This window comes from Trachypithecus francoisi, unplaced genomic scaffold, assembly GCF_009764315.1.
Source record: "Trachypithecus francoisi isolate TF-2019V2 unplaced genomic scaffold, Tfra_2.0 Lachesis_group0, whole genome shotgun sequence".
In the NCBI taxonomy this organism is placed as follows: Eukaryota; Metazoa; Chordata; class Mammalia; order Primates; family Cercopithecidae; genus Trachypithecus; species Trachypithecus francoisi.
In genome coordinates, this window is record NW_022681453.1 from 55,800,930 (window position 1) to 55,814,137 (window position 13,208).

Sequence of the window (13,208 nt, forward strand, 5' to 3'; positions counted from 1 at the left end):
TCACAAATATTTAGGTTTTAACTTCAATTAAGAGAACAGTAAGAAAAAATGAGATGAATGTATTACATTTTAGGCTTAGAGTTTACAGACATGACCAACTTTCTTAATAATTAGAATCTACTCACTCTACCATTTTTAAAATTGAATAAATATTTATTAAGTACATACCAAATGGGCCGGGTACGCAGGTTCACACCTGTAATCCCAACAGTTTGGGAGGCTGAGGTGGGAGAATTGCTTGAGCCCAAAAATTCAAGATCAGCCCTACCAAAAGTGTGAGATATCCAGCTCTATGAAAAAAAAAAAAAAAAAAAAGCCAGACATGGTGGTGCAAGCCTACAGTTCTGTCTACTTGGGAGGCTGAGGTGGGAGGATCATTTGAGCCTGGGAAGTTGAGGATATGATGAGCGGTGACTGTGCCACTGCATTACAGCCTGGGTGACAAGAGCAAGACAGTCTCGAAAAAAAAAGTATATACCAAATACCTGAATTTTCTAGTTTTGCCTATAAAAATCTATTCAAAGCAGGAGAAAATGTTATTATTTAATGGCTCCGTAAAGGTAGAGGGGTAAATATTTAGGTTTTTACCTAAATATTTGACATTTATCACTAGGATGGTTCTAAATTCACAGGACCCATCTTCTACTTAGCTTTGGCTACAAAAATGACAACAAATTTGAGTATTTATATAAAATAATCTTAGAAATGACATTTATGGGCTTATATTTTGAGGCCACATACTGGGATTAGTTAGAATAAACTTATATTTCACTTATGCTTTACCTATGAAGCTTCTAATGGCTTGAGTGACATATAAAAAAATTAGAAAGTAGTATTTGCCACTGCTTTCTCTTCAGGAAAATAATGCAGTGGAATTTTCACTTGAAAGCATGTGTGTAAAGATAAAATATCAGGTGACATGGTTTAAAAATTTGGTAAATTCTCATTTTCCTTACACTAATTCTCATGAAAATATGAAATTCTCATTTTCCTTACACTAATTCTCATGAAAATATGAAAATATCAGGTGACATGGTTTAAAAATTTGGTAAATTCTCATTTTCCTTACACTAATTCTCATGAAAATATGAAAGTGAAATCACTCAGCTAAATTGTGAAAGTCAAATTGCATTTTAAAAGCAGACATGGATACAATTATTAAATGTCAACTTAAGAAAAAAGCAGATAGATATGGAAAAAACCTGATATTGTATGATTCCATTCATATGAACTGTCCAGAACAGACAAATCTACAGAGACAGAAAGTGGATCAGTGGTTTCCTGGGGGAGGGGAGAGCTGGGGACTGCTAATGGGTATGGAGTGACAGAAATATTCTTAAATTACATTGTGGTGATGGCTGTGCAGCTCTGTGAATATACTGCAAACACTAGCTTTTATGGTATAGAAGTATTCATCAATAAAGCTAATATTTGTTTTTGTTGTTTTTTTTTTTTTTTTGAGACAGAGTACCGCTGTGTTGCCCAGGCTGGAGTGCAGTGGCACGATCTCAGCTCGCTGCAATCTCCATCTCCCAGGCTCAAGTGATTCTCATGCCTCGGCCTTCCAAGTAACTGGGATTACAGGCGCATACCACCATGCCTGGCTAATTTTTGTATTTTTAGTAGAGATGGGGTTTCGCCATGTTGGCCAGGCTAGTCTTGAATGCCTGGCCTCAAGTGATGCACCCACCTCGGCCTCCCAAAATGCTGGGATTAGAGGCGTGAAGCTGCCATTCTCTCCCCCTGGCCAAAAGAGTAAAGAAAAAATAAAACCGTATCCCAGGAGGAACGGCAGAGATGAACACCACCTGCAGACCTAAAAGATGCAGGGGTAAGGCAGATTTTATGTGTCAACTCAGAGCAGAGGCACAGCTTGAAGACACTGTCCTGCGAGGATGGGCTGTGCTACACATCCAGAATCAACCACCATTACACAGTACTATATTCCCAACTGGCAGAAGACATGGGCCTGGCAACCAAGGGTAGAAGGAGAAATGACCTCATCATTCCCAGGGACCCACTTGGGAACACTTTGTTTCCTATCACCACAGCTCTAGGTCTGTGGGTCTAGAGGTCCCAATTCCCAGAGAAGGGATGGTTCTACCAGAGGACACAGTAAGCATCCTATTAACTTTTTAAAGTTACGACTGCTACCCAATCCATTTAGAATCCCATGCCATAAGTCCAGCAGACAAGGCAATGAGTCACTACACTGGCAGAAGTAATCGGCCCTGGTCATCAGGAGCTGGGGTGCTGATACACATCTCTTAGAGGACCCCTTGCCCAATTTTTATGGTAAGAGGACAAATGTGGTGGCCAGGGTCCTCCAGACTCCTCCGAGATGACGGTCTGGGCCACCCTGTCAAGATAAGCAGAAGTGACAGATGAAGGTGAAGGGAATGGATGGGTAGCAGAGGTGGGAGAAGATGAGTCTCAGTTGCAGTCTCAAGTCCAGATACAGCACTGGGAGCTGTAACTCAGTCCTCCAATCTTATTCTTGTAAGTTTCCTGGGAAAAGAAACCGATGTGAAACTAGATCATGCAGACTTTTATAGGCCATAGGGAGGATTCTGGATACCTTTATCTTCATAGTTGGAGAAAATTCCTAGTCCTTTTCCCTTGCTCAGTTTCTAGAAAGTTGGCAGACAGACACATTACACTTCCCTGTCCTCTAGCCAGAGAACAGAAGATCTCTGGAGAAATTCTACAGACACTGATATTTGAGATCCTCCAATAAAACAGCTAGGTCCTTGGCCAGGTGCAGTGGCTCACACCACTAATCCCAGCACTTTAGGAGGCCGAAGCAGGCAGATTGCTTAGGTCAGGAGTTCAAGACTGGCTTGGCCAACATGGTGAAACCCCGTCACTACTAAAAATACAAAAATTAGCTAGATGTGATGGCGCATGCCTATAGTTCCAGCTATTCGGGAGGCTCCCGATTCAAGAATCGCTTGAACTTGGGAGACGAAGGTTGCGGTGAGCTGACATCGCGTCACTGCACTCCAGCCTGGGTGACAGAGAGAGACTCCGTCTCAAAAAAACAAAACAAAACAAAATAAAATAGCTAGGTCTTTGCCTCATAATCCTATAGTCAAGCCCACCAGTTGACAAGCCTGATATATCACAAAACACTTCCAGTCTGCATTTTAGTGCCTCATTCTTTAAAAACAGGCCAGAGCCAGGCACGGTGGCTCTTGCCTGTAATCCCAGTACTTTGGGAGGCTAAGGCGGGAGGATTGCTTGAGCCTAGGAGTTCGAGACCAGCCAGGGCAACAAAGTGAGACCCTGTATCTACAAAAAAAAAAAAGTTAATGTCTCAGATCATATGGGTACAAATATATGTACATACACATATATAAAAAAATCAGCTGGGCATAGTGGCACTGGCCTATAGTCTCAGCTCCTCAAGGGGCTGAGGTGGGAGGATCACTTGAGTGCAAGAGTTCAAGGCTACAGTGAGCTATGATCATGCCACTACACTGTAGCCTAGGTGACAGAGTGAAACCCCCTGTCAAATTAATTCATTCATTAATTAATTTTAAAAAACAGCCCAGGAAGGAAATTCAGACATTTGAAGAAGGCTTCTAACATAACAGACTAGAGTATAAACAGACAAGAGGAACTAAGAGAAAGAAACAATGTGAGAGAACAAGACAAAAATCTTCAAATACTATAAGAAAGATCATTAAAGAGATTAGGAGAAAATAATGCATCCATAATACAAGAATAGGATGCTATAAGAAAGAACATTTTGGGAAAATTAAAAATTCAGTAGAAGTGTTACAGAACCAATCAGAAAGATTCTCCCATAAAGCTAAATTTAATAAACAAAGAGATGGGAGAGAGAGAGAGAGGAAAAAAGGTTAAACCAGGAGGTCTAGCAACCACCTAACAGGAATCCCAGGAAGAACAAACTAATAAAATGGGTATGAAGAATAATTACAGAAATAATTTAAAAAAATTCTTTAGAATTGAAGCTTATAAAATTCCAGATAGAAAAGACCCACTGAGGCTGGGTGCAGTGGTTCACACCAGTTAACCCAATACTTTGGAAGACCAAGGTGGGAGGATGGCTTGAGCCTAGGATTCGAGACCAGCCTGGGCAATATGGTGAAACCCTGTTTCTACTAAAAATAGAAAAACCACTCAGGCGTGGTGGCGCATGCCTGTAGTCCCAGTTACTCAGGAGGTTGAGGTGGGAGAGTCACTTGAGCTTGGGAGTTTGAGGTTGCAGTGAGCCAGGATTGTGCCACTCCACTCTAGCCTGGGCAACCAAGCAAGGCCCTGTCAAAAAAAAAAAAAAAGGAAGGAAAGAAGGAAGGAAGGAAGGAAGGAAGGGAGGGAGGAGGGAGGGAGGGAGGGAGGGACCAAGTGACTGAATAATGAATGGAAAGCAGATATAAATAAACAGGGAAAATTATTTCCACCCTAGAATTTGATATCTAGCTGATACTATCCATCAAAGGGAGGGTAGAATTTTCAGAGGTATATGGTCTCAAAAATGTACCTCCCTCACACCCTTTAAGAAGGTAATAAAAGACAAACTTCACTAACATCAGAGTGTAAACCGTGGAAGAGGAAAATGCAAGACCCACAAAACCAAAAACTAGCATGGGGAGGCAAAGGGAATTCTCGGGGTGATAATGAAAGGAAGGTAGAGGAGTGCAGCTGTGCAGTGAGCTAGAAAACAACCAGTTGAGAAAGGAACAGGGCAGGGGGCTCCAGGAAAAACATTTCTATGAGAAACAAGAAACAGAAAATACCCAATAAATTTGTCTATAATGGGAAGAGTTTTACGGATCTGTCAGCGTTTGAGGATGACTGACCTAAGCAAATGAAAAAATAAGACAACTATTAACTCCAGGAGAAACAAAGATGTACAGGAAAGGGAACTTCATAATGCCACAGCTCATCAATAAAGAAAAGGCTGTCACAATAAAATAAATATTGAATATTAACCTAACCAAAAATATGAAATAACTTTATGTGAAGCATGAGGGCATGAGGTAGGAGGGGAAGAGAATGTGTGTGCTAAGTGCATGTGTGTGAGTGTGTGCACTGGTATATGAATTTATGGGGGAGTGTAAGATAGTAAAAAAATCCCCATCTTACAGGATGGCAAAAATAAAGTGTAAGATTGAAAAAAAATCAAGAAATAATAGTCAAAGCATATTATTTAGAACAAGGTGGTGCATATCAGAAAAATCAGCTACAGAGACAAAAGCAGCTGCCCCTGGTAGCAGGGCTCAGAATGTGGGAAGGAACTGCTCTTTTTGTTATAAACTTGAGGTATCATTTGGCTTTTAAACCATGTGCATGCATAAAACAAAAAACCTCAACCCGAACCAAATGTGGCAAAATCTGTTAAACTGAGTGGTGGGTATTCTCTATTTCATATGTTTCTCTCATTTCATATGTCACTCTCTATTCTTTTCTTATTTTAAAACTAATTCCTATTTTTTTAAATTTCCTTTTTAGCTCTAGAAATTCCGTTAATCTATTACTCATTACAATGTTAGTTGCCCCTATTACGTGGAGGGAGAAGAGCATAAACGAAGAAAAATACAGTGTTCTTTACATTAACGGAAAAAAAAAACACAAAAACTTGTGGCCCACCCTGGTTTTTATTTTCAAACAAACACTTAATATTAATTTAAACAATACCTTGATAAGAAAGTTTTATTTGATACATCGAAAAGAAAAATTCCCAGATGTAATAAACATAACAAGTGGGGAAAGAAGAGAATTTTGAATATGTATGAGCCCATTCATGTGTAACAAAACCAAACCTCTTCATACATGCATACAAACATATACAAAAGTCCATGTGAAAAGATCTGGAAGAACAGACAGCAGGCTGGGTGCAGCAGCTCATCTCTATAATCCCAGCACTTTTGAAGGCTGGGGCAGGCAAACTGCTTGAGCTCAGGAGTTTGAGACCAGCCTGTGCAACATGGCAAAACCCTGTCTCTACAAAAAAATACAAAAATTGGTCAGGCGTGGTGGCATGCACCTGTAGTCCCAGCTACTCAGGAGGCTGAGGTGGGAGGATGGCTTGATCCCAGGCTGGGGGGTGTTGAGGCTGCAGTAAGCCAAGATCGTGCCACTGCACTCCAGCCTGGGCAACAAAGTCAGACCCTGTCCCAAAAAAAGAAAAACAACAACAACAAAAAAAAACAAAAAAACCCCAAACTGTCAGTACAGTTACCTCTGGGGAGCTAAATGGATCTGGGGATGGAATGAGAATGATCTAAAAGTTTATTTTCACTTGTTTTGACTGGTAATTAATAGACATGGTAAGATTTTCCAATGGCAAAAAAGATACACATTGTGAAAATAAGTTCCTCTCCCACTTCTGCTCCTAGTTCCCTTCTCCAAAGGTAGCCTCTTATTACTAGTCTGTTACCTCTTGGCATTATTCCAGATACACAGAAGCCTATGTTTACATACAGTACTTACTTTTTGCACTACAAATGTTCTCACACCAGTCATGCTGTTCTACCCCCGACTTTCTTCCTGCAAATAGCCCTTGTCTTAGAAACAATGCAAGCTATTTTCCACATACAGTTTACCTCCAGCCGGCCTTGCTGGCTTTTATACACCACTTGAGGATTCTCCTGTAGTATGCTGCCATAGAGCTCTCGAAAGTGGGCTATATTGGGCTTCACAATATTCAGCACTTTTGTTTTATCCTCTCCAACCACCATCCGAAAGTCACCTAGTTAAAACAAAGAGATAAACACATCTTCCAATAAGAATCCACACTCTGACCTATGAATGACACTCCCCACACTGATACTGCATGGGTTCACTCTGGCAGGATCCCTCATCAAAACACTTGTTTTTCCTCCTCAAAATGTGGACACTTTACCCAAGAAATGTGAGCACTTGTTTGGAGTAAAACAGGGTCTCTCAAATCACAAAGCCCTTGATGCCAGTTAAATTATAATTACCTAGGTACAGAAGGTAATCACAAGCGAGTAGCTAACTTGTTTTAGTTTTTCCAATGCAAACGCTTCTGCACCTACAAAGTCCTGTCTTATGGGCCAAACTCTGCCTGTGGCCAACAAGGGAGACAGGAGCTGTGCACCATCACTGCAGACTTGTCCTTGCCATTGCTTCCTCATCGTTGACCTGTATGTTTATGAGGGCTTTTGAGGCACTTTATGAATGTAATTAATCTTATTATATTTTACAAGGGCAAAATAAGGCTTAGAAGTTCTATAAGAGGAGGTTTGCATTTAAGATGAAATTGAAAACAGATAGAACTTCTTAAATTGCAAATGATGAGAAATGAAGAATGTTACATTTGCCTATGGGATGAACTGAGCTGTAAAACAAATAATTCTGAAAGACAAAAGCATTTCTGAATCAAAAGAAAAGTGGCCTGCCAATGCCACTGACAACCATCAGCAAGATGGAGGAGAAAGAAACGGGAAAGTGGACACGCTTGAGTGCATGCCTACTGGGCTAATGTGAAATCAGAAGAGGCTGGACACACGCAAACCTTCTGAGTCAAGCGTGGTGAAAGCAATGTGGCTGAATCCTTTGTTGGAGAGAGAGCAAGTTGTCAGGGGGAGTGGAGAGGTGGCAAGTGTAGGCAGATACTCCAGCTGCTGAGGAATCCCCTGGGGCTAGGATGACGATATAATTTATCATCCAAACTAGGTCACTTCTGAGGGTGAAGGGATTGCTATAAATAACTACACCAGGACAAGTATAAACTGAGCAAACCAGGACATATGGTTACCCTTGCCAATTTCTTTTTTCTGGAGAGGGGAAGGGATCACAGAGGTCACTACTTGCCACAATGGATTTTCCTAGTGCAAATTGTTGGCTTGTTTTAGAAAAAGTAAAATACAAAGAAGACCAACAATATGTACTTCATTGAGTGAGGAATAAAATATGCTAGGTTTTAAGTTTCAAAGGACCAACTTACACTATAATTTGGTGGAATGCAACTGGGGACTGCAAGCTTAGAAAAACAGACCTCCAGGCTGGGCGAAGTGGCTCACACCTGTAATCCCAGCACTTTGGGAGGCCGAGGCAGGTGGATCACGAGGTCAGGAGATCAAAACCATCCTGGCTAACATGGTGAAACCCCATCTCTACTAAAAAACACAAAAAAATTAGCTGGGCGTGGTGGCAGGCACCTGTAGTCCCAGCTACTCGGGAGGCTGAGGCAGGAGAATGGCAGGAACCCGGGAGGCGGAGCTTGCAGTGAGCCAAGATCGCGCCACTGCACTACAGCCTGGGCAACAGAGCAAGACTCCGTCTCAAAAACAAAAACAAAAACAAACAGACTTCGAAAGAGCCTCTAGAACCTAACCTTGGTATACAGGGGGTCTGACTGTTCAGGTGAGTGAGCAGAAGCGAGTCCCAGTCCTAACAATCTGCTCAAATATGGATGAACTTGATTTTTTCACTATTATTTTGAAGGGAAAGAGAGTTGTTAGATAGTTAAAACCTGGGATAACTGCTAATAAGGAGGTTGAGAAATCAGTCCTTTCACATATTGCTACTGACAGCATAAACTGCTAAAATTCTTCTGGAAAGCACTGAAGCAAGAAACCCCATCTCTGGAGCAAGCCTAAAGAAATAAGCCAGAAACACACAGTAAGAGTTAACGTTTACTGAGCATCTGGTAAATACCAGTCACTGTGCCAAGTGCATTGTGGTATTGTTTCATTTCATACAGCTCTCCTCTCAGGTAGATAGGATTCTATCCCCATTCACACACAAGGCAACAAAGACAGAGATTAAGAAACCTGCTTAAGGTTTCCCAGGAAGTAAAAATATACTACATATATAAAATTGCTCACTGAAGCACTATTTATAATATTGAAAGCATCCCAAATGTCCAACAACAAGGGAAAGGATGTACTATGACGGCATACTGTTACTATCACAGACAGTAATCACACCCAACAAGATGGAAAGTCATCATTTAATAATATGCAGTAAAAAACAAAGATACAAAAGTATAACAGGCCCAGCGTGGTGGTTCACATCTGTAGTCCTAGCACTTTGGGAGGCCAAGGACGGGGGAATGTTTGAGCTCAGGAGTTTGAGACCAGCCTGGGCTGGAACACAGCAAGGCCCTGTCTCTATATAATTTTTTTTTTAAAGCATACCAAAACAAAAAAAACTTCATAAAAAATGAGAAAAACAAGACAAGGGACTATATAAAAATGCTTATTTTTGCTCTAATAAAATACATTTATTGTGGGTTTTTGTATGTGTGCTTTAATTTGCTATCTCCTTTGGTCATGGCAAAGATCCATAAAATAGGTACTATTATTCTCAGTTTTACAGATGAGGAGATGGAGGTGAAAAGGTAACATGTCCCAGGTCCAACTGCCTCTCGGTATTAGGGCAGTGACATTTTAGGTGATGATTTTACTCTATAATTTCCCTCCATTTCCCTCACTTCTATAATGTTGGCATATTACTTTCTAGCATTTTAAAACAAATTCATGGGATGCACAGATGATGACTTGACAAATGTGAATGGAGCAGCGGCTGAGTTAACTTTCAACTTGTATAAATCCTATGCGTATAAAAATGGATTCCATTATCTTTGAAGAGATGAAATGTCATCAAATGCTAACTCTAACAAGGCTGGCCCTGAAGTGAAAGATCAGTTTCTTTTTTTTTTTTCTTTTTTTTTTTAGACGGAGTCTCGCTCTGTCACCCAGGCTGGAGTGCAGTGGCCAGATCCCAGCTCACTACAAGCTCCGCCTCCCAGGTTCACGCCATTCTCCTGCCTCAGCCTCCCGAGTAGCTGGGACTACAGGCGCCCGCCACCTCGCCCGGCTAGTTTTTTGTATTTTTAGTAGAGACGGGGTTTCACCGTGTTAGCCAGGATGGTCTCGATCTCCTGACCTTGTGATCCGCCCGTCTCGGCCTCCCAAAGTGCTGGGATTACAGGCTTGAGCCACCGCGCCCGGCCAAAAGATCAGTTTCTAAAACTGTTGAGTTCTAAATATTTGTGTCATTCCTTCTTTCTGTACATTCCATAAACAAAAAGTTCCTCAATTTTAGGGTCACTTTCCGAGAGCAGGATTTACCATTTTAAAATATCAAGAATTATGTTTTACAATCCAAATCCTCCCCCTAAAAGAATAATTGCATGCCATGATTAAAGGACCTCGAAAATACTCTAGGCTCTCGGAGAACAAGGACTGGGGCTTTTTTATGTCTGCATCCTTAGCTCCTTGCGCACTGCCTGGCACAGGGAACACACACATCAATAAATGTGTGCAGAACTGAATTTCTCTCACTGCTGTGCAGCTGAACTAGCTCAGCCACAGGGGATAGGAAGCAAATGGGCTTATGACTCATTTCTTCAGAACAAAATGAATAAAATCATGGGTACAGCATGAACCAGCATCTGATCATAACAATCAATTTTTCTTACCTTTGGAGATTTGTTTGCAACAAAACAACAGCAGTGGATTAAAACTGACTGCTGATTTTATTTTATGCCTCTAGAACTGCCAGTACAGTATAACAGGCATCCAAAAGGATAATTTCTCCTTGACCTTGAAATGATACAAACTCCAAGGCCTGTAAGCCACCTGTAGGTGGCCTTCCCTGTGATTCAGGCATGCAGCCAGCAGTCAGGGACCTCATTACAAGTGTGCAGATGTGAAGGGCTGCACAGTACAGCGGCAAGGCCCTGGCTTTCAAGTTTGGCAATGTCCCAGGGTGACTGAGGTTAAGTTACTTAAACTTCCTGAGTCAGTTTCCTTCCCTGTAAAATGGCTTAACAATCATAGTAACCTTTCAAAGTTGCTTTCAGATTTAATGAGTTAGGGCAGCGGTCCCCAAACTTTTTGGCACCAGGAACAGGTTTTGTGGAAGACAATTTTTCCATGGATGTGGGTCCAGGGGACAGTGGTTTCAGGATGACTCAAGCACATTATATTTATTGTGCATTTTATTTGTTATTATTACATTGTAATATATAATGAAAGAATTATACGCAGAAAGAAACATACGCAGTTCAAACAGGGATTGTGCTCCTATAAGAATCCAACGCAGCTGCTGATCTGACAGGAGGTGGAGCTCAGGCAGTAATGCAAGTGATGGAGATTGGATGTCAATACAAATGAAGCTCGCCCACCACTCACCTCCCACGATGCGTCCTGGTTCCTAACGGGGTTCCCAAGGGTTAGGAAACCCAGAGTTAAGGTATTAGAGAATGCTTTTTAAGTAGTAAAACAGATACTACTTATGATATGTATATAGCATAGTCGAAGGATGGAGGGTAGAGGAAGCTGTGGGTTTTGGAGATAATTACCAGCTAACTTTTCTCCCTTTGAACTAACTGCAAGACTGCTGCCATTTCAGTTTAGCGAATATCTGAGTGGCTACAAAGTACCAGGAGCTGTGCTAGGCAATGGAGATCCAGGCTGGGCAACCCTAATCTGAACACCGGAAATGCAAAATGCCCCCTAACCTGAAACCCTTTGAGCACTGGCATGACACCACAAGTGGAAAATTCCACACCTGACCTCATGCAGTGAGTCGCACATATTATTAAAAATATCATATAAAATCACTTTCAGGCAATGTCTATGAGGTGTATATGAAACATAAATGAAATTCGTGTTTAGACTTGGGCCATCCCCAAGATATCTCATTGTATATGTGCAAACATTCCAAAATCTCAAAAATTCCAAAATCCAAAATACTTCTGGCCCCAAGTATTTCAGATAAGGGATACTCAACCTGTCCAGATATAGGTTCTACCTCAGGCAGCAAAGGGTATGAAAAAAAGATCATTTCAGTGCAGATTTTTATGTGGTGGTGTTTAAGGACTGCAGCCCAAACTGGATATTGATACGGCAAAATAATATTCATTTTCATGACTGTTTTTCAGATATAATTCACACACCATGTAATTCATCCATTTAAAGTAAATAATTCAGTATTTTTAATTCTATTTACAGAGTTGGACAATCATCTGTCCAATCTAATATTAGAATATTCCAGCCTCCCCCCAAGAAACCCCACACTCCTAAGTGATCACTCCCCATCGCCCTTCACTCCCCATCCCCAGCCCGAACTGAAACATTGCTGTCATTTTGGTTCACTGAATACTTGGCTGGCTACAAAGTACCAGGAGCTGTGCTAGACAATGGAGATCCAGGTTGGATCTAATCTACTTTCTCGCCACAGATTTGCCTATTCTGGACATTTTATACACATTGAATCAAATACTATCTGGGGTTATTTTTATGACGTTAGCAAAATGTTTTCAAGGGTCATCACACTGTAGCATTTATCAGTACTTCACTCCTGCTTATGGTTAAGTAATAGTCCATTGTACAGATGCACCAATTTTATTTATCCATTTCTCAGGTGATGAACATTTGTGCTGTTTCCACTTTTGGGCGATTCATTACGAATAATGCTGCTATGTACGAGTTTTTGCGTGGACATACGTTTTCATTTCTCAATACAGGAGTAGGACTGCTGGGTCATATGGTAACTATGTTTCACATTTGGAAGAACTGCCAAGCTTTTTTCTAAAGCAGCTGTACCACTTTACAATCTTATCAGCAATGTATGAGGGTCCCAATTTCTCCACATTCTCAACACTTGTTCTTGCCTTTCTTTTTTATTACAGCCATTGTAGCAGGTGTACAATGGCATCTCTGTGATTTGGACTGGTATTTCCATTTCCCTAATACCTGTGATGTTGAACAACTTTTCATGTGCTTACTGGCCATTTGAATACCTTTTCTGAAGAACTGGCTATTCAAATCCTTCTCTTGTTTTTAAACTGGGTTGTCTTTTCATTGTTCTGTTGTTGTGGTTGTTTTGTTTTTTTTGAGACACAGTCCTGCTCTGTTGCCCAGGCTGGAGTGCAGTGGCATGATCTCGGGTCACTGCAACCTCTGTCTCCTGGGGTCAAGCTATTCTCCTGCCTCAGCTTCCCAAGTAACTGGGATTACAGCTGCACACCACTACACACAACTAATTTTTTGTATTTTCAGTAGAGGCAGGTTTTCGCCATGTTGGCCAGCCTGGTCTTGAACTCCTGACCTCAAGTGATCCACCAGCCTTGGCCTCCCAAAGTGTTGGGATTACAGGGGTGAGCCACTGTGCCCAGCCTTTCCATTGTATTTTAAAAATTCTTTATATATTCTGGATACTAGTCCCTTATCAGTTACATGATTTGTAAATATTTTCTTCCA

At 41.2% G+C, this 13,208-nt stretch overlaps 1 protein-coding gene across 4 annotated transcripts in view; it reads right to left on the reverse strand.

Moving 5' to 3' along the window:
- The window catches only part of TAMM41 (TAM41 mitochondrial translocator assembly and maintenance homolog), a 60,116-nt gene that overhangs the window by 23,323 nt on the left and 23,585 nt on the right, over positions 1 to 13,208 (reverse strand). For all 4 annotated transcript variants that reach the window (XM_033210703.1, XM_033210702.1, XM_033210704.1 and 1 more), the window contains one exon: positions 6,573 to 6,718. In XM_033210703.1, the coding sequence (XP_033066594.1) occupies positions 6,573 to 6,718 (146 nt within the window). The remainder of the gene's footprint in view (positions 1 to 6,572; positions 6,719 to 13,208) is intronic.